This window comes from Scardinius erythrophthalmus (assembly GCF_964197995.2).
Source record: "Scardinius erythrophthalmus genome assembly, chromosome: 12".
NCBI lineage: Eukaryota > Metazoa > Chordata > Actinopteri > Cypriniformes > Leuciscidae > Scardinius > Scardinius erythrophthalmus.
In genome coordinates, this window is record NC_138232.1 from 35,207,777 (window position 1) to 35,229,389 (window position 21,613).

Genomic DNA, 21,613 nt, shown 5'->3' on the forward strand with positions numbered 1-21,613 from the left:
TAAGACCGTATTATATCCTATGATTATATTACAGTTTTTTACAATCACTTTGTTACTATTTTCAGAACCTTGATGTCATTTTTCACAACTCTAGACACAAAACTCACAACCAATGATCAAAATGCACATTTTTCAAAACTCTAACCCTTTTCTCAATTGCTTGGATACAATACACATAAAACTTAGATCATTTGTTCATTCAACAAAAATCACCTGTTCAATATGACACAACTTAACATCAAAGTACTACTATTTCAAAAGGCAATTCACACATTACATTTCAAATGAGTGTCTATTCATTTCCTTACATTGATCTAACTATCAATTGATACAACTGCTCAAAATGATAAGAAACTATTGCATTACTCTGAATGCATAGTTGTATGGAAACAGACAAACAATCTTCCATGTTTACTAAATCATGAAAGTTTCAAGATAACGATATTCATTGTCACCAATTAGCATGGAGCATGAACCAATTAGACTACAATATCCATGGATGTAGCCTAATATTTGATCATACTGCTTCATCAGACACTGTGTCTATGGTCCCAAACACTGTACTACCTTTTCAGACTATGTACAGTATTGACAGCACTGCACTGTATAGATCATCACTCCTGTTCTGTTTCTTACAGTACAAGCAAGCAAGTTGAGGAACACTGCATTTGATGTTTTACAGTACTGTCTTTTCTTTTCTATTTCATAGCTAATTATTTTTTGCTTTGATTCAAATAAACCTATGTTGTGATTGTACTGTAGTGTTTTGCATCAATATATTACAAACTTTGTTCAATGATTCCACTGTAGTATTCTCTCTACTACTGCAGTGCCTTTACAGAGATGTATTTACTGTACATGTATGTAGTGCCATAATGAAACCTGTATCACCTATTTTGTTCTACAATATTTAATGATTGTACGAACAATGACACAATGAAACTATCAGTTGCTTGTGTGTGGGTGATCTATAGTTATGTCTCAACGGTATTTCACAGTAAATTAGTTTTTTGAACCAATGATTGTGCAAGTGCAAGATTTCTTTAAAGATGTGAATACACAATGCAATGTTTTGAACATTAGATAGCCTGTGTTACAAGTGATAACCGTTTTGAGTTTTGTGTCTAGAGTTTTGAAAAATGACATCAAGGTTCTGAAAATAGTAGCAAAGTGATTGTAAAAAACTGTATTACACTCTGTGCTGTAGTTTCTACATGTACCCACTAGAGCGCGCTCTTGCATAAAACTAGCTTGATACCGAGAATTATTTGAGCACATTACGATGCAGTTCTAAACTTGAGCAGCAGGGGTCGCCGCCCTTCTGCAAACAGCAAAATGTGAGAGGAAGAGACAGAACAGGAAACTATTAAATGTGTTGGAGGTGGAGGAAGTGCAGCAAGGAACACTAGGGCAAGGAACACTAGGGAATAATATGGGAAGGACATAGTCACCCCTAAACCTACAGTAGGAGCTAAAAGATTCATATTTTAAGCAATGTTTCACATTTTTAAGCCTTCTTGAATCTTAAGGCCAGGAAAAAAATGATATGGACAAAAATTTTATTGGTTAATAAATAACTAAAGGTCATCTGAGAACAGCGTCTCTTTCTTTCACAGTCTGTGTGAACAGAATCACCACCAATATCTCAGATGCTGTATTAATAGACTGACTACATTAGGTTTCCCCAGAGGTATGTATAAATTTGCAACTAGCTAGGAGAGAAGACATGCTGATTGTGAAAAAGAACATGGCTTCAAAAGCAATGATTTCTGTCCGTTGCTATGGGAACCATTTCCAATTGGCTTGTTGTCTTGGTAACAAGGGCATTAGTGAATTGAGTTTAGCAGTTTGCAGTCAGAAAGTTTGTTCTTCTAGTACTGTAGCAGTTTGATTAAAGGAAAGTGTTAGTGGTGTTTGAGACTCTATATCCATTTCATTTTTAATTTTAAAATTTAAAAAGTCGGATATTACATGTCATGGATCTCTTAAAGGGTTAGATCACCCAAAAATGAAAATTCTGTCAATTACTCAAACTCATGTCGTTCCAAATCCGTAAGACTTTCATTCATCTTCATAACACAAATGAGGATCTTTTTTATTAAATCTGAGAGCTTTCTGTCCCTCCATTGACAGCTATGCAACTACCACTTTGACGCTTCAAAAAGTTCATAAAGAGATTGTTAAACTAATCAATATGAACTGAGCGGTTTTTGAGTCCAAATTGAGACCAAATTTTCGGAAGAGACTCGATCGCTTTATATGACGAACGGATTCAATTTAGACTTTGTTTTATTCACATATTCACACATTCATCAATTTACACATCAGTTTAAAACGGAACTTGTAGATTATATAATATTAATGAATGCAAGACCACTTAGCCTAGGTGTCCTTAAAGAGAGTACACATTCCTGACTGTTAAGTAACACTATTAAAAAGGCCACTTTATAATAATAGTCAAATTAAAAAGTACATTTTAAATCAATGTTTTAATAATCTTTTGTAAACAGGTAGGCTACTTATTTTGATGTGTTGACTAATATACTAAAGCACATGTTAAGTACTTGATTATAATTTTAACTATAGTGTGTTATTTTATATAAAATTTAAAGTAAATACATTTTAAATTGCAACTTCCTTACAAATATGTCATTACAAATATATTTAAATACATACAAGTTTCGATAGAAATGACATTAAAGTATATTTTAGTTTACAATTAATTCTTGTCAGTACATTCAACAGTACACTTAAACCATATTTCAAAGACAATCAAAAAATTACATATAAAGATGTACTTAAGTCCTACTTGCATGGATCAAATTAAGCACTATTAAGTTGCATTTAATATAAATTCAACTATAATGCAGTTTAATTTAATTGCAAATATATGCAATTAAGTGTCCACAACATCACATTTAAGTATTCTTTTAAAGTGTACAATTTTCATAACAAGTACCCTTTTTAAAAGTATGTTAAAGTGTACTTCTTTTTCACAAGGGTTTGTTGGTGTCTGTTGGTTCATTGTGAAAGTATCCCAACATTCTTAATCCAGCTGCATCTAAATGGCACTTCAGAATGTTGGATCATGGTGTTTGTTAAGCTCTTCAGCTAAACTGATTATCTCTCCTCAATTAGAAGGCTATGAAACATTATGTGTGGGTGCAAAAATAAGGATTAGGAAAGATAACTTCCCTGCAAATAAAAATGCAACAAGCGAGTGTTAATTTCCCACCTTTGTTGAGAAACAAACATCTTTGTTGATCCTGGATCAACATTTCAAACAATCAGATTTGAGAGACAAATTGACAGTTATGTCAAGTTTAGGATTACAACCAGGATTAGGTGCTTCTAAATCAGTGTTACTCGCCTATGATTATCCTCGTATTTTAGGGATGAGTTATGGTAGGGTTGGGTTTAGGGGTGTTGTTCCAACTTCCAGGATCAACAAAATATATGTTGATCCAGGAACATGTTGCACCAGGCAAAATCAGTGTGACCAAGGGGAGTCAGAGGTTGCATGATATACTTTTTATGTAAAATTGCATCTTTACATGGAATTTAGAGGTGGCTCAGAGCAGTTTTAATGTGTTAATCAGTGTCTGCATATATTATGGTTGTTATAAGTCACAAGTGACAATTCATCAAGTAATTTTCACTGGAAGGTCCAGTTATGGCATTCCACGGTCTGATAATTTTTTAAATAATGAAACATATGCACAGATAAATTGTGCACAGTACGATCTATAACATGCATTTAGAAAATACAAAGGGTGAATTTCCACTCAGTATTGACCACTTGAGTTTAAAACTAATTTAATAAGTGTCATGACTCATGTGTAATGTTCGTGGGTTGTTTTAACATAACTATCCGTAGTAAGGAAGGCTGGGATCAGTTCAGTTAAGATACACAGATAGCCTATGTGTATTTTCAAATGAAAGCACATTTTCAAACAGTTCTCCTTGGGAAATTGTAAACAGGTAATCTTCATGAGAAGTTGCGTAGTTATGATTTATTAATAAATGTATGTTCGTCTGCCACGACCTGTTATTTTTCATTCCTGTCAGTCACGTGCATGGACACTGTAATTATAGCCTCTCATTTATGAGTCACCTGTCTGTCAGCTTCAGTTGTTGAAAGGGAAACACCAAAAAACTTGAAACGTGTTCTAAAGAATTGATTTGCATGCCCATTTAGCCAAGAACAAGAACCGTGTGAATGGATACGTGCTGCCGTGTAATGAAATTCCAGTCATGCAGTAAAAAAAAATCACGTGACGCCATGCACGTCAGCATAGGAACTGGATGTGTACGAGGAGGCGCCTTTCGCTTGAGTAATGCGTACATTTGAGACTCGTTAAATCTTGTTTTCAGGGTAACCACGCCTTCGATAGTTTCTCATGAATTATTTAACCATACAATTCCAGAATTTAAGTTTAAAACTTTTTTTTAATAACTAGAAAGTAATATTTATTCGCAATTACAATTTTTAAGACTGTTAAATATTTCCATCACTGATATTTTATATATACAGGCAGTTTGACCTTGGGGTCTTGACAAATTGTCATTTTTAAGAAAATACCGACGGTCATATATATATATATGCAATTTGTATAAACAACGTTTCTGGACTCTGATCTGCGCTTTATCTAAACCGATTATCTCTTTAAATGCACTTGTCTGTCACAACTCCATAGATGGATCTTCAGGAGAACAGCTGCGGGACCGTTACCAGATTCGTCGGAATGAGGCACGTGACGGTTCAGGCAGCGCATGATTGTGACGTAAAATACCGGAGCCTGTTCGCGCCTGTAAAATGAAGTGACCTTTCTCTTTCGCCCTGAACAGAATCGGTCCGCCGACTGGCACGAACAGAGTACTACGTCCCGCAAGGCAGGCTAGGAGCTTCCTCACACGGTCCGAAAGGTAACATTTTAAACCGATCACATCGTGTCGAGATGTGTCCGCCCTGTTACAGATATGATGTTTGTATGAAATGGAGGATTTTAAGCTGTTCTGAGGAAGGATGACGTGAGGTTGCGTAAGCTTACCGGTAACATTCTCAAGAACAATTGTATTGTCAAGAAAGGAATATGTAGGGTTTAATGATTTAAAAAACGTTTGTTTTTAATTACAACAAGAAAAGACTCGGTTTGTGTAATTGAGCAATAATAAATGTTAAGTAATTCTTGGGAAACTATGTGCTTTAATGTGAGGCTAGCCAGATATGAATCTGATATGGTTAACGTTAGCTGCTGCTGTGTTAGCTTCCGCAACGTGGATCTAAAGCCGGTTTACGAATTTTGCTGTGTTCTTCAAAAATGTATAGTTTAAATGAGTCTTGATAAGTTAAATAGGGATTTTGTCAAACAAACTCTAATCCGACTGCTTATTAATTTTAAGATGGCTATAACAGGCTGATTCCTACTCTGTGATTAAGGCTTCTTTTAATAAAGGCGATTTGAGGTTATCCCCGGATCAACAACTTAATACCAAGATGTTTACTGATACGTGGACTTTTTTGGCAGGGGAAGCATGCTTATCCATCTACCAAGAAACCTTCAGCAGATGCTTTACATCTCCTTAGGTGGTGAACTGATCTTATAAGCTGTTTTAGAGCTTATATTGGTTGATTTATGGCTTGAATCCTTGAATGACCTTCTGAAGATTTGTCCACTGTTTTTAAACCGTTTACCCTTCAAATGCCTTTCGGCAGTGTTTTCACATCTCCTTTTCTTCTAGGTAAATATGGGTGACGCTGAGAAGGGAAAGAAGGTTTTCGTCCAGAAGTGTGCCCAGTGCCACACTGTTGAAAACGGAGGCAAGCACAAAGTGGGGCCAAATCTTTGGGGTCTTTTTGGTCGCAAGACTGGCCAGGCAGAGGGGTTTTCCTACACAGATGCCAATAAGAGCAAGGGTAAGGCTAATTGATAAAAGTACATCTTGTCTTTTGTTTCGCAGTGAGATGGAATGGTATTGTTTAACGAGTCTTTTTGATGTCTTTTCTCAGGCATTGTCTGGGGTGAAGATACCTTGATGGAATATTTGGAGAACCCCAAGAAGTACATTCCAGGCACAAAGATGATCTTTGCCGGGATCAAGAAGAAGGGCGAGAGGGCAGACCTTATTGCGTACTTGAAGTCAGCCACATCATAATACAGATGGAGAATGAGGAGGTGGCAATATTTAAATTAAATGTTTGTAGTTTGGATTTGAATGTCTTTAACAATATCTATTCAGACAGCGTGACAGATCAGGGGGCCAGGATCATTCATCATAACGGACATGCTTCTAAAGCCAGCCCATTTTAGCTGTGAGGATTTCCATTTTTTGTTTGTTTGTCAAAGTAAAAGTCAAGTTACTGCAGGTCCCCAGTGTTTCCACTGAGGGAATGAAAACTCACCTGGTTTCACAGGAGCTGTTGTTAAATTATTGAAATATACTAAACCCTGTTAGTATTTGAATCGCAATGAGTTGACAAGCAGCATACTTATTGGTAACTAACTGTAACGGATGGATTTGAACTGTCAAATAAAACGGTCAAAATGGTCCATTTGTTATGTTTTTTTCTTCTAGCTTTTCGTGTTGTAATGCACTTGCTCTTTGATGATGTGCAGTTTAAAGTGAAAGCGCAACATTTCTTCAGTATTACTTTTTAAGTTTATGTTTTCAGTGTACTAAGCTGTAAGAGTCAATGACACTTGAGACCTTTAAACTCAGGATATAAAGCGTCACGTATTCTTACGACCGTCTGAGAAAAGTCAGGGCAAGTCCTGACAAAGTCTTGGTAAAAAGATGTGGCATGAATATGCCTTCCATTCAAAATTGAATCGTCATCATAGTCATGATTCAATATGAAGGGTGCAGCTCTTGATTGATTTACAATGGAAATTTTAAGCTTTCTGATCAGGAAATTGGGTATCCATAGCACTGCTGTAAGATAATTATAACATTATTGAATAAAATATTATTGCAAATTCAATATCACTAAAGTGCTCTTATCTTTGGTTAAATAATTTTGATGATTAGGAAACAAAATGCTTTGTTGCTTCGTGTCCTCTGTTTTTCAGATACATTGTATCCAAATGATAGATACAAATCTGAAATAACTAACAGTAAAGTAACTAACATTAACGGATACAAGCCGATTTAATTTAATCTTTAGCCTGTACAGATTGGTTAATTGGTATATGTGACCTGTGTACTGAGCTCAGCAGTGTAGCTTCATGAGTAATTAGTTTAATTTAAATAGGACAGACGTGTTATCAGTTTGAAGGATCCTTATCAGAGCTAAGCTTTGACTTTTGACCCGAACGTTATATCTAGATACGTGCAGTTCACGTCAGAAAGCAAAGTCCGAACAGAGAACCGAGAAAAGTGCACAGCTGGTCAAATCCAGTCTGATCAGCTACTTTACATCAACCCTATAAAATAATCGGGTTTTGTGAAGATTCATAATATATTTTGAATATCATAAAAATATTTGGAATATCATATGCAATGTCAGGAATGAAACAATCTGGTTTACATGCTTAAATAACCTACCCTGAATCACTAGTTTCAATGTCATTAGAAGTGTCATTCCAAATGAAAATGCCGCCATCTAGTGGACACCACCAGTTACGCAACGCTATTTTGTAACACTTTTACACAAAGGTTGCACAATCAACATGCATATTTGATATAGCGCGTCAGACATGACTTTCATTCGTAAACTGAAACAAAAAAATTTCAAGATGCTCAAAACCTGTAGGAATTTCTTTCTTTCTTCTGCGAACAAAAAAGAGGATATTTTAGAAAATACTAAAATATCTAGTGTTTTAGTAAAAATGGAAAATACAATGGAAGTCAAGTGAATGGAATGTATGTCAGTGAAATATAGGCTACTAGCATTTTGGCCGGTTGCAGTGATTTCGGTGTTGCGAACACGTATGTGATATGTTTTATGTAGAGTTAAGTCCTGTTTATTTAAAGCTATAAGACGAGAATATCTTGTTGATTTATGCCTTTGACATAAATAGAGAGTAGGTCTACCACCGTCTGTGTCATGGAGAGGAACCTCTGTCACATGTACTGTGTGTCGAAGATGTAACAGTGTTAAATTACATTGTCAACAAAAAACAACATCCTTTCACTTCTTATCTGATCTATGTTTGACCGACAATCTATGACCGGACTGAGAAAACGGGTGCCAGGTAATCTTGTAAAGTTGAAGTGTGTGTGACTGTTTCTGTGACTGCATCAATATCCTCAACCTCAAGGTGAATGTGTCTACAGAAACTGAGATACGAAATAAGACACGAGCTGCTGGAGGAGGGATCAGAGCATGTGCTGCCACTTAACTCCACTAGAGGTCAGCAGACAATTAATTCTTTCTTTCTTGTAAAGTTCGGTCTTTCTAAAGCTTTCTATATATAAAGTGTTAAAACTGTAAATGTTTTAACAGTTAACCTATATTTCATGTAATAATGTATGTCACCTACCTAACATAAACCATTTTCCACTTTAAAATATACTGAAACCACCATAAAATAGAGATGGTGAAAAAATGCCACATGATTAGGTGCAGTTACAAAATTGCCTTTTAGATCCACTTTGGCTAATAAACATGTTTTATTATTTTTTATCAAATATTTTAATTGAAAGATTACATTAAACATTTGAAATTAACTAGTGAAGGAAAAAAATATTAATTCAAATAGTGAAAACCATATTCATATAAATTTGAATAGCCTGGCAAGCCAGACCTACATCAAGATGTAAGGTCTGGCAACTCACCATAGACACGGCTCAATCCGAGGGGCGGGATAAACGGCTGTCTTTCAAATTCCCTCTGCACGCAATAGGACAGCGCTTCAACCAACCAGAGCGTTTTCCAAACAGCTGAGCTAACGTTAGTTGATAGATTCAACTTTTGAATCTTGCCGGCAAAACTACGAACACATCTTCCTTTTTTAAAGGGGGGGGGGGTGAAACACTCAGTTTCAGTCAATCTCATGTTAATCTTGAGTACCTGTAGAGTATTATTGCATCCTTCGTATATCTCCAAAAAGTCTTTAGTTTTATTATATTTATAAAAGAAAGATAGGCTGTACCAAGTCTTTCTGGAAAAAACCGAGCGGCTGGAGGCGTGCCGTGTGGGCGGTGCTAACGTGCCGATAGCTAACAACACAGAGATATTTGAAGCAGTTTGTCTATGAGTTTTACTCACCACCTGCGGTTCCAACGCATGACCGTGAACCTTTATCGTTGGGACTGCTAAATCCGGCGTCGAACTGGGCCTTGTTTATAAAACATTCATCATCGAAATGCAGGGAACAAACAAAGTCCTGTGACTGCAGCGAGCACGGCGCTGAGGTACTGCTTTCGCTCTCTCCTCTGGTGGTCTACGGGTGAAGAGCCTTTAGGACCCATATAAGGAAATTCCGCCCTATCTTACGTAAGACAGAGCCATACTCAAAAGAAACTTTCCGAAACTTGTGACAAACCGGAAGGAGTATTTTTGGAAAAAAAAATACTCCTTCAAACGTACAACTTAACTTTTGAAACTTTGTCCATGTTTAGCATGGGAATCCAACTCTTTAACAGTGTAAAAAACTCAGTATGCATGAAACAGCAATTCCCCCCTCCCCTCCCCCCCACACCCCCCTTAAGAATGACTACAGTGCCGTTTATGCTCTTTTCTCAAAGAAAAACTTAACTCCAAGTCCTCCAGAGTCACGGCCAAAGCCGATTCGAAAGACTGTTCTCCAACAGCAGAAGATTGTTTTCAAGTAGCAGGGAACCATCGCAACTCTGTCGTCATTATGTTAAGCCCGCCCCGCCTACTCTATACACGATGTGATTGGCCTGACCCAATTTAGGTTTTTACAGCTCCGAAAGTCAACGGAGAGTTGCTAGAGCTAGACTACCCTGGCTGCAAAATAAATTTTGCTGCCGCTAGGGTGCGTCTAGATTTCTAGGCTAAAATTTTTTACCTATAATCTTTGAAATTACAAAATTATGTTAAAGGAATAGTTCACCCAAAAAGTTCTTTCATCATTTAGTCATCCTCAAAATGTTCCAAACCTGTATGAATTTCTTTCTTCTGCTGAACACAAAAGAAGATATTTTGAGGGATATGGGTAACCAAACAGTTGATAGACCCCATTGACTTCTATATGGAAGAAAAAGAAATACTATGGAAGTCAATAGCTTGGTTATCGACATTCTTCAAAATACCTTGTTTTGTGTTGAGCAGAAGAAAGAAATTCATACACGGTTGGAACAACATGAGGGTTCATTTTTGGGTCCCTTTAATGGTTGTTGGTGAAGCTTGCATCCAAATATGACATACTCAAGTGCAACATACTTAATAACTGCAACATTTGATTTCACTTAAGGACTTTTTTTATGGATAACATTCATAATAGTCAGCAGAGTAGTCTCTTTCAGGCAATACAGTAAAATAGTGAGAGTTTAGCCACTCTTAAATACATTATGTGTTATGTATTCAACAAATGAGAGACTGACTGGCTACTTCAAATATATTACACTCATACGATTATAACTTTCCATAAACCATTTTGGTTCCAGCAGAACTGAGCAATATAAACCATTATGAGTTCCAATAGAATTTACGAGCCAAGAATACAAAATTGTATACTTTCACACTTGTGAAATATCCTTGACAGGGTAAAGAAGAAAAACAAAACACTGTTCAAAACATTAGAAGGTTTAATAAATCCGCAAGCCGTAAACCAACCATTGAGGTCATTTGAATCATCACATCATCATACATTTCCATTGTTCATTTTAATAACTGTGTTGACTCCATCTCATTTTCTTTATCCTGTTAATAATTTCTAAATATACATAATCATTATATATTTATATAAATACTAGTAAGAGAGGGATTTGGTTAACGGATCTGAAAGTTAATTTGAAGTCAACATCTAACAAAATTAGATGAACAAAAGGCATATTCCATGTTACAGTTAAGTATATACTTCAAAGCAGTCACAAAACTAATAAAACCAAGCCTTTATTTTCTCGGGGATCAGTATGGATTTGAAGGGTGGAGCTTCTAAAGCAAAGTTCTGTAATGCACTGACCATACACTCACACAGCCAGAGTGGACCACAGAACTTTCCCCGAGGAGCCATGGTTGAGTGTGTGTGTTTCTCTGTATAAGTGTGTCCATATGTGTGTATGCGACATTGGCAGAGGAAACCTGTTTTTGAATTCTAGAATTGTCTTTAAAATGTATCAGACATTTACTGCTATCAACTGGGCTTCAGTCAGTCTGCTTGCAGTTGCCTTGGCTGAGAAGGTAGCCCTCTCAGGACCAATCAGCTTCTGAGGATCTTGGGAAGTAAAACACATGTTAGAATGTATGTCCACTCACTAGAATAAGCTGACGTGTCTTCATGCATTTACAACTTCAAACTGTTGCAACAATATTTAAGAAAACCCTTAAATAATTTAACACAGTCTGTAATGGACTTATTTCATCCAATTGCAATGGTCTATTTCAAGAAGGGGGGGTATTTTACAAGAAAAAAAAGTTTTTCAATGAAGAGTTTATAGGCTACGCAATTTATGGAAATATATACATGTGAATTTTCACACCTAATATAGGCTATAACATGGCAATTCACCAATTTCAGAAGCATATTTAAGGATCTACAATGAACCTACTGGCCTGTATGAATTTGTGAAGAGCTAAACTATTATTTGAACCAAGGTTCTCTTCTCAGTGTTTGTATCTAAAACTTCTCAAATGACTTTGTAAAATAGTTTAAGCCTGGCATCACTTTAAGAACTGACTAAAAAGTAATTTAGTACGCACGTTTTCCTGAGTTTAGTGCATCCTGTCCAAAAACATAAACTTGAGGCCAAAGCCACTGATGAAAGTTTAATACTGGACTATAAAGTGTCTGCTTACCTCGCAGTTGACCGGTGTCTCTCCTAGCTGTGTCTCGAAACAGAGTAACAGACTGAATATATCGCTGGACTGGACCCCCTCTCTGCCGTCGCTAAAGGAATGTCGACGTGGAGCTGCCAAACGTGAACGTGTAGGGTACTCATGAACGCGCTCGTCGGAGAGTCTTCTCTGAGCTCGTACCCTTGGCATAGGTAGAGTGGGCATGGCGCTAATCGCAGCTACCTGTCACATTTCGTGGCGTGTTGAAAGCTGAGGGGGATGAAATTCTTGAAAGACGTAGCCTACAAATGATTCATTTAAAAAGCTGTTTAAATATATCCTATATATTTTGTTGTAGGCTACTTCATAATCCAATGCATTGTACATTGTTCGCGTTTAATACTGGGAGCGGTTCGTTACGCGGTTCATCCTCACAAGAGGTTCATCCTCGTTTTACGTGGCCATTAAACTTATATTAAATTATATTTTTGGTAGCCTATATTTGTACGTTCTGGAAACGTTCTTTTATGTCATTTTACGTTTTAATGAGGTAAACTTGTGCTTTCCTGTTTGTTTATGTAAATAATCAAAATAGATTTTATCAACTTTTTCCTTGATAAGCAAAAAAGTTTGTAAAGGCTTGTTTTAAAGTGTTGTAGGCATGTCTCGTTGAAGGCTCCTTTGTAGGAGGCGGGCCAATGTTAATATTTGTGTTTTGCAGTTTGATTGGCTGATGTTTTGTCCCTGAGTTTGTTATCTGATTTTTGATTGGCTGATGGATAACGCTGGCGAGTCCTCTCTGTATTTGGGATCTGTTACACACGCGTGTCGTCAGATTTGATTCAGCAATGTGCTTTGCTGCCGCTTATATTAGTCCTCCATTAGACAGTTTTATCCACAGCAGCTTAAAGACATGGACGACCCTTCAGCTCAGTTTCTACATGATTCGGTAAGTTTAAAAAACAATATTTTCATGAGAAACCAAATATATTTTGTTAAACATTCACCCTGGACCGGGTTCATGAAACATCAATGAACTTTGGTGCTACTTATGGGAAAAAAAAAATCAAGGACTCATTTGTTTTGAAGTGGTTTTCCTATAATTTATGACTTGCTGAGATGAGCTTAAAAGAAAGTGGCTTACAAGCTGAAATTAAATATTATTAGACAAACTCATTGGAATTTTAACATTACTAAAGTTGTAGCAGTAAATAGGTCTCTACATTTACTGTCAGCATCTCAGAATCTCAACCTCTTTTTAGTAAAATAATAAGAACTGTAATTTCGTGATCCAACCAGTTAAGAAAGCAATCATTCATATTCAAAGCCAAAAATGTGTGTGTGTGTGTGTGTGTGTGTGTGTGTGTGTGTGTGTGTGTGTGTGTGTGTGTGTGTGTGTGTGTGTGTGTGTGTCATATTACAATGATTTCTAAAGGATCATATGATCCCATCACATGAACAATTTCTTTTTTAAATATATTAAAATAGGATTTAAAAAAAATTGAAATGCAATTTCACAAAATAACTGTTGGACTTTATGGTTGGTGAGCATAAGAGACCTCTTTCAAAAACATAAAAAATCATACTGACCCCAACGTTTGTCATAAACAAAAATATTTGTCAATTTTTTGTAACCAGTTAATGTTTACCGGTGGTAAATCACCTTAGATATCACAAAATGGCTCAGAATTGTAAAGTATTTTGATGGTCTAGCATCATTTGTTATAGGGACCCTATATTCATGTGACAGCATAATAATGTACAGTAGCATTAAAAAAAAAATACAGTTAGAGCATATTTTAAACCTTTGCAAATTGATCCTTTTTTATGACTATTAGGCTATAAATGGGGAATGGCGGACAATGGGAAAAGCTTTGTGGCCGAGGTCTCTGACGCAGGGGGAGGCCACCCAGAAAAAAACTAAAAAATTGTCTTGGCTCTCATGAATTCAAGTGAGTGGGTTGGTTAAATAAACATTTCACTTTGTGCATCTGATCCAGACACACCTACAACCGCACTACTGTTTCAGGGTGGATAGCCATTTACCCCAGAGAGAAGAGTTAATTCACAAATCCGTTGTCCTTTATGCACACAAGGCTCTATCAGCCTGTATACACTTTAACACAGTTGCATCATCACATTCATCACCCAGCTGTAGGCGTGAGTATTCACCTTTCACTCAGCTCACCTTTATACCTTCTTTCTCCCAGTTATTCTTGTTCTGGATTTTTTTCATTATATGATGAATTGTTTTTCCGCAGTTGCTTAGTGAATTAAATTCACAATCCCCTACATAATCTGTAGCATTTATTTACTTGCGTGACTCCAGCGAGAGGGCAACAAGTTCAAGGCCTTTATGACAGACTCCATTACAAATGCGATGAGCACGGCAGTTTTGTTTGTGTACCAGCATATAAAGTGCGCTCACTCAGAGGACCGCGGTGTCATGGCCTTCAGGTTAACACACATACACAGAAACAGCAAAGCTGGAATGGACATGCACTAGTTACGGGGTCTGATAGTGCTAAAATATGCTTGAAAACATTTAAATCATTGCCAGTGTTGTGTACAATGTGCACAGCTCTATCTTCCACCTTGTAAACACCCATTGGTAATATCTAATACTGATAGTGAATTGAAAAATAGATTACAAGTTAAGCTTTAAACTATAGTAAATGACAATCTGACTCCTGTTGTTTTTCCCTGCTGTGTGATTCTCTGAGAGAGATCTTTGCTCATGGGTACTCAGTTTTTTTTAACCTTCATTCAGGTTTGTTTGTTTTCAGCCAATCAACTGGACTATGCCAACCAGACAACATTTACCCCTTTGCCTGAATTGATCTGATCTGAAATGAACTTACCTGCCCTTATCTGAACTGATATGAACTGACATGAACCGACATGAACTTCCCTGATCTGATCTCAACTGAACTGTTTCTATTTTCAGTTCTACAACTGTAGTGCTCACCACAGATGTCATTGATATTATTTTGAGTAGAAAACAAAGTAGAAAACACTAAAGCCCTTTATTGGTCTCGTGTCATATATCATGTGAATAAGCTCCCTCAGTGGCAGCACAACCTCTGACCATATACAATCAGGGCTCATAAATTCTCAGATTACCATTTTATGATATCAACAGAAGTGATTACAAGGGATCTTAGGCTATATATTTTTTTGTCCACAACAATATCGTACGATCCCATAACTTCTCCAGCCGTTTGTGAATGCCCATGGAGTTATAAGATTCTATTAATTTACATGACTTTTTCAGCCTATGCAGGTTTTCCAAAACAGTGGGATCCTTGATTCTTCAAAGAAAAACGAATGAGGCGGTGTATTAAAATAAAACATATCTTAATTGTTTATGCTTATTTTAATCCTTGTTTTGTCTTGGTTTAAAAAAAAAATGAAGTCATCTTGAAGTTTGGCTAATGCTCCCTGGTTGAGAACCACTGTCTGATATGTAAAGTCAAAACATGTTTACTGTATAAAAAAAAAAATATTGTTATGCTACACCAATCTGTTTCACTCATATGACCAGTTTACAGGTGGTAAGAAGGTGCACCTGCAAGGCAAATGAATGTGAATGCAAATCACGTACAAAAACATGACTGATTTTGCCAGAGAGTTCACAGAAAGTTTATGCAAACATGCTCTTATTGTAATATGAGTGTGTACGGCCACATACAAACATGGTAAATTGTCTGTTTTCCATTATGTCTCTGTGTTTAGGATTTGATTGATATTTTATGGAGGCAGGATGTCGATTTGGGGGTGGAACGAGAGATCTTTGATGGATGCCTTCGGCAGAAGGAGGAGACCATGAGAGCAAGCGAGAGACAGTTGGAAAGCGAGAGAGAGCTTGAAAGGATAATGCAAAGGTTACAGAAACTTGACAAGGAGACTGGAGAGTTTTTGCATAGTTCTTCACCTGCGAACTCCCAGGTAACCATTTCATTAACTACATATAAACACTGTGCATCCCTTAATTAATATAGAAAACCTTAAATTCTCTCAAAATAGCGCCTGCACACACACCCACTCACTCTCTATTGAGTAGTGTTGCTTACAGAGTTATTTTACCTATGTTTTAGGCTGTGCCCTTCTCAGAGACGTTGCCCTCTACGGTGTCTACTCAGCATTCACCCGTTACCCAGAATCCACTGCTATCTGCACTGCTATTCTCGAAGTCTCAGAAGCCTCCTTCTCAGGAGCAGGCTTTTAGAGAACTTCTGTCACTGCCAGACTTACAGGTGCTTATGTACACAATGCAGAAAGACACACACAGACACGCCTGAACTGGTACATGATTGTCTTTTGCGTTTAGTAATACGTTTTCGATTTACAGACAAAGTGACATTAGATTTAAGTAACCTAGTAGTAACTGTAATAGCTTCTGTGGTAATTATAAAATCACATGCTTAGTAGAGTTCTCCCTCTGCCTTAGAAAAAGCATTCTATAAATGTTTATATTAAGTGATTTAAAGCTAAAATGTTTGACAGATGCTTTTGTATGTATGTATGTATGTATGTATATGTATATGTATATATATATATAGATAGATAGATAGATAGATAGATAGAAGCATCTGTCAAACATTCTGTCTTATATTATTTTTTCTAAATAGTTACTTTGGCTCAACCTCTGTATATTTAAAATGTGCTTTATAAATTAAGAGAAAAGTAAAGAAAAAAAAATAGTTGTAAAGTGAGGGGTAATTCTTTTCATAACTTTAAATGATGCATTAACATAATTTTATTAAAGTATGTTGTTTCATACTAATCTTAACTTCTTAGCTGTTCAATATATTTAGGTAAAAATTAATGTAAGCAAATAGTACCATATATCTAATCAGCAATATTAAAAAGCAATAGTCATTCATTTGAGGTGTGTGCTTATCTGAGATACAGTGAGTTAATGTTTAATTTTTTTAAATTAGTATATAGCACACAGGCAATGTCCCTATTACTGAAATAGGCGTTCTAATATATATGAAGATTCCAAAATATGGTACAAAGTTAAATAGTAAAATTTGTGAAAAATGATCTGTTTTATAATGTTCTATATTTAAAAATGTAATTTTATTTCTCCAAAAATTCTTTAAAAATTCTAATATACTGACTTAATATAACATTTCCTATAATTATCAATGTTGAAAAAAGCTGTTAATTTTTGTGGAAACCATGATCAATTTTTTTCAGGATTCTTTAAGGGAAAAGAAAGTTCAAAAGAATTCAACATTTATTTAGATGAATGTTATTGCAACCATTTAAAAGTTTCTATTTAATGCCTCTTTGCTAACAATAAAAGTATTAATTTCTGCAACAACAACAAAATACTGACCCCAAACCTTTGAACTGTAATGTACAATAAGTTAGCCATTAATGAATAGAAAGTTCTGATATTTTTTTTAGAAGATAAATATTTTGTAAATATCTTTTGATCGATTTAATGCCTCCAGACTAAATAAATATATTAATTTATAAAAAATAATAATAAAACAATCTTTCTGACCCTAAACATTTGAAAAGTAGTGTATATAATTTAGTTTATTATGTACAAGTAAGTCACCTTTGTTTACATAGCACTTTATACAATACAGATTGTTTCAAAGCAGCTTTACAGTGAAAACAGGAAAATGATTCAGTGATGCAAACAGTTCATTTAGGCTGTACAGAAGCTCTGAAAGAAAACCGTGTCATTGTTCAGCTGAAGTCAGTTCAGTGTTGATTCAGTTACGTTGTAAAGATCATCAATTATAAAATTAGTTCATTTCCACTATAAAGCAGCACTGCAGAAAATTATGTGTGTTATTGTCACTGCTTAGTTCAGTTTTCATGCAGTCAAATCAATAATATTGTTGAGTATTAAGTGGTCCCAACTAAGCAAGCCAGAGATGGCTGTGGCAAAGAACCCAAACTCGATCAGGTGACCGAAATAGAGAAGAAACCTAAAGAGAAACCAGGCTCAGTCTGGGGGCCAGTTCTCCTCTGTCCAAGTAACAAACACGGTGTGATTATGATTTAGGCTGCATCACAAGTCAGAAGTCAGATTGTGGATCGGTAGCGTTCAAATATTTTTCATCCAGTTCCTTTTGCTTGAAGATCGGATTCATCACGCCAGTATGGAGACGAAGCTGGCCATAGGGGTCTGTGCAGAGAACTTGTCTGGTCTTTGCTGAGGGTCTGTGCCGATGGCTGTCGTGTCGACGAGGCCTTCTCAGGGGATTGTCTAGTTGACAGGATCTCTTTCTGACATTCAGTGCTGCGATGAGGTCGTGTCTAGGTGCAGGTCCACCATCCGATCTGGATACTACCCGGATCAAGCTGACTATGGTAACCTCAGGATAAACAGAGAGACTAATATTAGCTTAGTTGTCATTCTTTTTATGATGTAACAATTACGTCAGATGTTACAGGAAGTGTTCCCGGTTCCGGTTGGCCTAATTTATGCAGCCTTACAATCATTTAACGGATATGAATATAAATGTGGTAATGTGTATACCAGGTTAAAGAGATGTGTTTTAAGTCTAGATTTAAACTGGCAGAGTGTGTCTGATTCTTGAACAATGCTAGGAAGACTTCCAAAGTTTGGGTGATGAGTAATAAAAGGATCTACCAGATATAGTTGATTTTGATATTCTAGGTTTTATCAACTGGCTAGAATTTTGAGATTGCAATAGATATGAAGGACTGTAACGCGTTAAGAGCTCGCTCAAGTACTGAGGAAATAAACGTTTTAGTGCTTTGTAAGTATTTAGCAAGATTTTAAAATGTATGGAATGTTTAATAGGGAGCTATTGCAGTGTTGACAGAACCGGGCTATTATGGTCATACTTCCTAGTTCTAGTAAGAACTCTAGCTGCTGCGTTTTGAACTAGCTGGAGTTTGTTTATTAAGCGTGCAGGGCACCCACCCAGTAGAGCATTACAATAATCTATCCTTGAGGTCATGAACACATGAACTAACTTTTTTCCATTTGTCATTGAGAGCATATGTCTAAATTTAGATATATTTTTAAGATAGAAAAATTTGTTTTTTTTCAGATAATAAATGTGGCTTTCAAATGAAAGATTGGCACACCCAGGTTCGGATGATAAAGACTTGACAGAGCAGCCATCAAGTGTTAGACAGTACTCTAGGTTATTACGTGCTGAGGTTTTTGGTTCAATAATTAAAACCTCTGCTTTTCAGCAGTAGGAAGTATTAGGAAATGACTTAATACCAATTCACAAAATTAACGGAATGCAAAAATGTAATGATGTTTCGTCAGGCCGTGAAGAAATAGAGCTGAGAATCATCAGCATAACAGTGAAAACTAACGGCATTCTTCTTAATGATATCTCCCAAGGGTAGCATGTACAGGGTGAAAAGCCTTGAGGTACTCCATGCTGAATATCATGCCTCATTATAAATTATCAGAATAAAATTGTTCTTAACATAAAATTATTTAAATATGCCTAATGTATTTGATATACTGTTTTGTTTCTCTGTTAGTATTATCTGGATGTCTTGGAGTCTGAGGGCTCAAGTTTGCCCGAAACTCCATTAGTTTCGGATATCACCGAAATATGCCACCATCAACTGCCAGAACCACAGAGGGAAAACTCAACAGATGGCATCAGTGAAGTCACACAGACAATAGCAGACTCTTATGAGGTTGCTCAGCCTTTGTCCTGCATGCCCTCTGACCCATTAGAAGTCCTAGAAACATGCACACAGACGTTCTCAGATCCAGGCAATCTTACACCTTCACCTTCAAACACAATTTACAGCTGTACTACCCCTAATCAAGGAATTTTAACTAAATGCCAAATAAACTCAAGCGATTCAACCCTCAGTGAGTTTTGCCCTGATATAAATACACATACCATCAATACTAGCACAGTCAGTGAACCAGAACATTTAATGCTTTCACAATTTGAGGAGCGTCACATTCTTCTGGGTTTTGATGACTCTGCTTCTGTTAGCTCTGTGGATTTAGAAACATCCCTCTATGCGGTTGACACCTTAAGCAACGGCCAATCAGAAAAGGATGAGCTGGAGAGCATCCAGTCAGATTACAGCGATCTGCTGCCTTTATCTCTCCACTCTGAGACTATAGAGGCAACAATGTATGAAACTGCTATGTGTGCACAACACCAAACTCAAAATGAATCAACACCTGAATATTCACAAAGAGAACCTCAGTCAAATCGCACAACCACAAGCAGAGCTGCAGGTGTCCGGCGTGCATGTCGTGATGAACAGCGAGCCCGAGCGTTGAGTTTGCCGCTTAGTGTGCATGACATCATCAACCTGCCCGTGGAAGCGTTTAACGAAGCCATCAGCTCCTGCAAACTTAACAACGCTCAACATGCACTCATAAGAGACATTCGAAGACGTGGCAAAAATAAAATGGCAGCCCAGAGCTGTCGCAAACGAAAGCTGAATAGTCTCGTTGATCTCGAAGACGAGATTGAGGATCTGAAGAGGGAGCAGGATAAAAGCAAGGAAGAAAAAGAGAGAAACACTCGAGATCTTCGCGAGACGAAAGAGAAGCTCAGGAATCTCTACAATGAGGTGTTCAGACAGCTGAGAGATGAGCATGGAAACACCTACAATTCTAAAGAGTACAAACTACAACAAAGCACTGATGGCACGGTTTACCTGCTGCCACGTAGCACGGCCAACAAGAAAAATACACTGTCAGAGGATTTAGCTACTGCTGTATAACACACCTGAGGGTTGTTCCATAAAACAAGATTAGAATACAAGCCAGGCTTATTTTGGTTAGTCAGACTTATTGTCGGTGGATTCTGTTTCATAAAGCAAACTTAAAATAGTTCAAACTCATTTACCCTGGCAACTTATGCTGGGAAACTAGCCTGGTCCAGGGCAGGCTAACTGTCAGGCTAAGCCTCAGATGTTACACAGATCCTCTAACACTGACCGACAAGAACACAATGATATTACCACTGACACTCTCTCATACTATTACTGGACTTTATTAACCACTATTAGTCCAAAAATAAATACACAGTATACAGAAAATAAGCTTAAATAAGGCTACAACGATAAATTAGACAATATATCTATCTATATCTATACATATATCTATATCTATATATATCTATATATATATATATATATATATATATATATATAGAGAGAGAGAGAGAGAGAGAGAGAGAGAGAGAGAGAAAGAGAGAGAGAGAATATATATACTACAGGTTTTCTTTTTTTACTGGCTGAATGTTTTGTGCCCAAGATTTAATTAGATAGTTTTATGATTATTAGAAGAACATTAGAACACAATAAATAAAAAAAAAGCTTTTTAAAGCAGAAGTTAAAATCACAAAATTAAAAATAAATAATTAGAAAAGCACAGTATAAATTTTAACTGGTAAGATGAATCTGAGCTTAGTAATTGACAGTATATTAGCCTACATTTGATTTACCCCATTACAATAGTCCCTTTACAGTTATTGCTATCATAAAAATACACTTGTAGGTTTAAAATTCTAAATAAGGCACATCTAATGTCCAAATAACAAATATTTTAGCATATATATATATATATATATATTATGTACTTTATTGTGGCTTTCAAATTTCAAACACATTTAACACAATTATATAAATGGACAGTTCCTTTAAAGACATCATATTTTCCCCCAATAAATATTCATTTATTATTTATTTTTCCTTCTACTTTTTTTTTTT

General features: G+C 36.3%; 2 protein-coding genes across 4 annotated transcripts; both read left to right on the forward strand.

Annotated features, from left to right (window-relative positions):
• The first annotated feature begins 1,374 nt into the window (after window positions 1-1,374).
• cycsb (cytochrome c, somatic b) lies at window positions 1,375-6,549 on the forward strand. 2 transcript variants are annotated; one of them, XM_081381834.1, is made up of 5 exons: window positions 1,375-1,690; window positions 4,698-4,750; window positions 4,849-4,926; window positions 5,743-5,917; window positions 6,011-6,549. In XM_081381834.1, the coding sequence occupies exons 4-5, from the start codon at window positions 5,749-5,751 to the stop codon at window positions 6,154-6,156; spliced, it is 315 nt and encodes a 104-aa protein (XP_081237960.1). In that variant the 5' UTR covers window positions 1,375-1,690; window positions 4,698-4,750; window positions 4,849-4,926; window positions 5,743-5,748; the 3' UTR covers window positions 6,157-6,549. The 2 variants fall into 2 exon arrangements, with proteins under 2 accessions (XP_081237960.1, XP_081237959.1); XM_081381833.1 differs by lacking the exon at window positions 1,375-1,690 and adding an exon at window positions 4,115-4,375.
• Window positions 6,550-12,013: 5,464 nt separating this feature from the next.
• On the forward strand, window positions 12,014-20,747 carry nfe2l2b (nfe2 like bZIP transcription factor 2b). 2 transcript variants are annotated; one of them, XM_081380408.1, is made up of 5 exons: window positions 12,014-12,117; window positions 12,627-12,854; window positions 15,641-15,853; window positions 16,003-16,161; window positions 19,406-20,747. In XM_081380408.1, exons 2-5 carry the CDS (start codon window positions 12,819-12,821, stop codon window positions 20,621-20,623), a joined length of 1,626 nt encoding a protein of 541 aa, XP_081236534.1. In that variant the 5' UTR covers window positions 12,014-12,117; window positions 12,627-12,818; the 3' UTR covers window positions 20,624-20,747. The 2 variants fall into 2 exon arrangements, with proteins under 2 accessions (XP_081236534.1, XP_081236535.1); XM_081380409.1 differs by lacking the exon at window positions 12,014-12,117 and adding an exon at window positions 13,744-13,857 and having other exon boundaries at window positions 12,687-12,854.
• The last annotated feature ends 866 nt before the right edge of the window (window positions 20,748-21,613 follow it).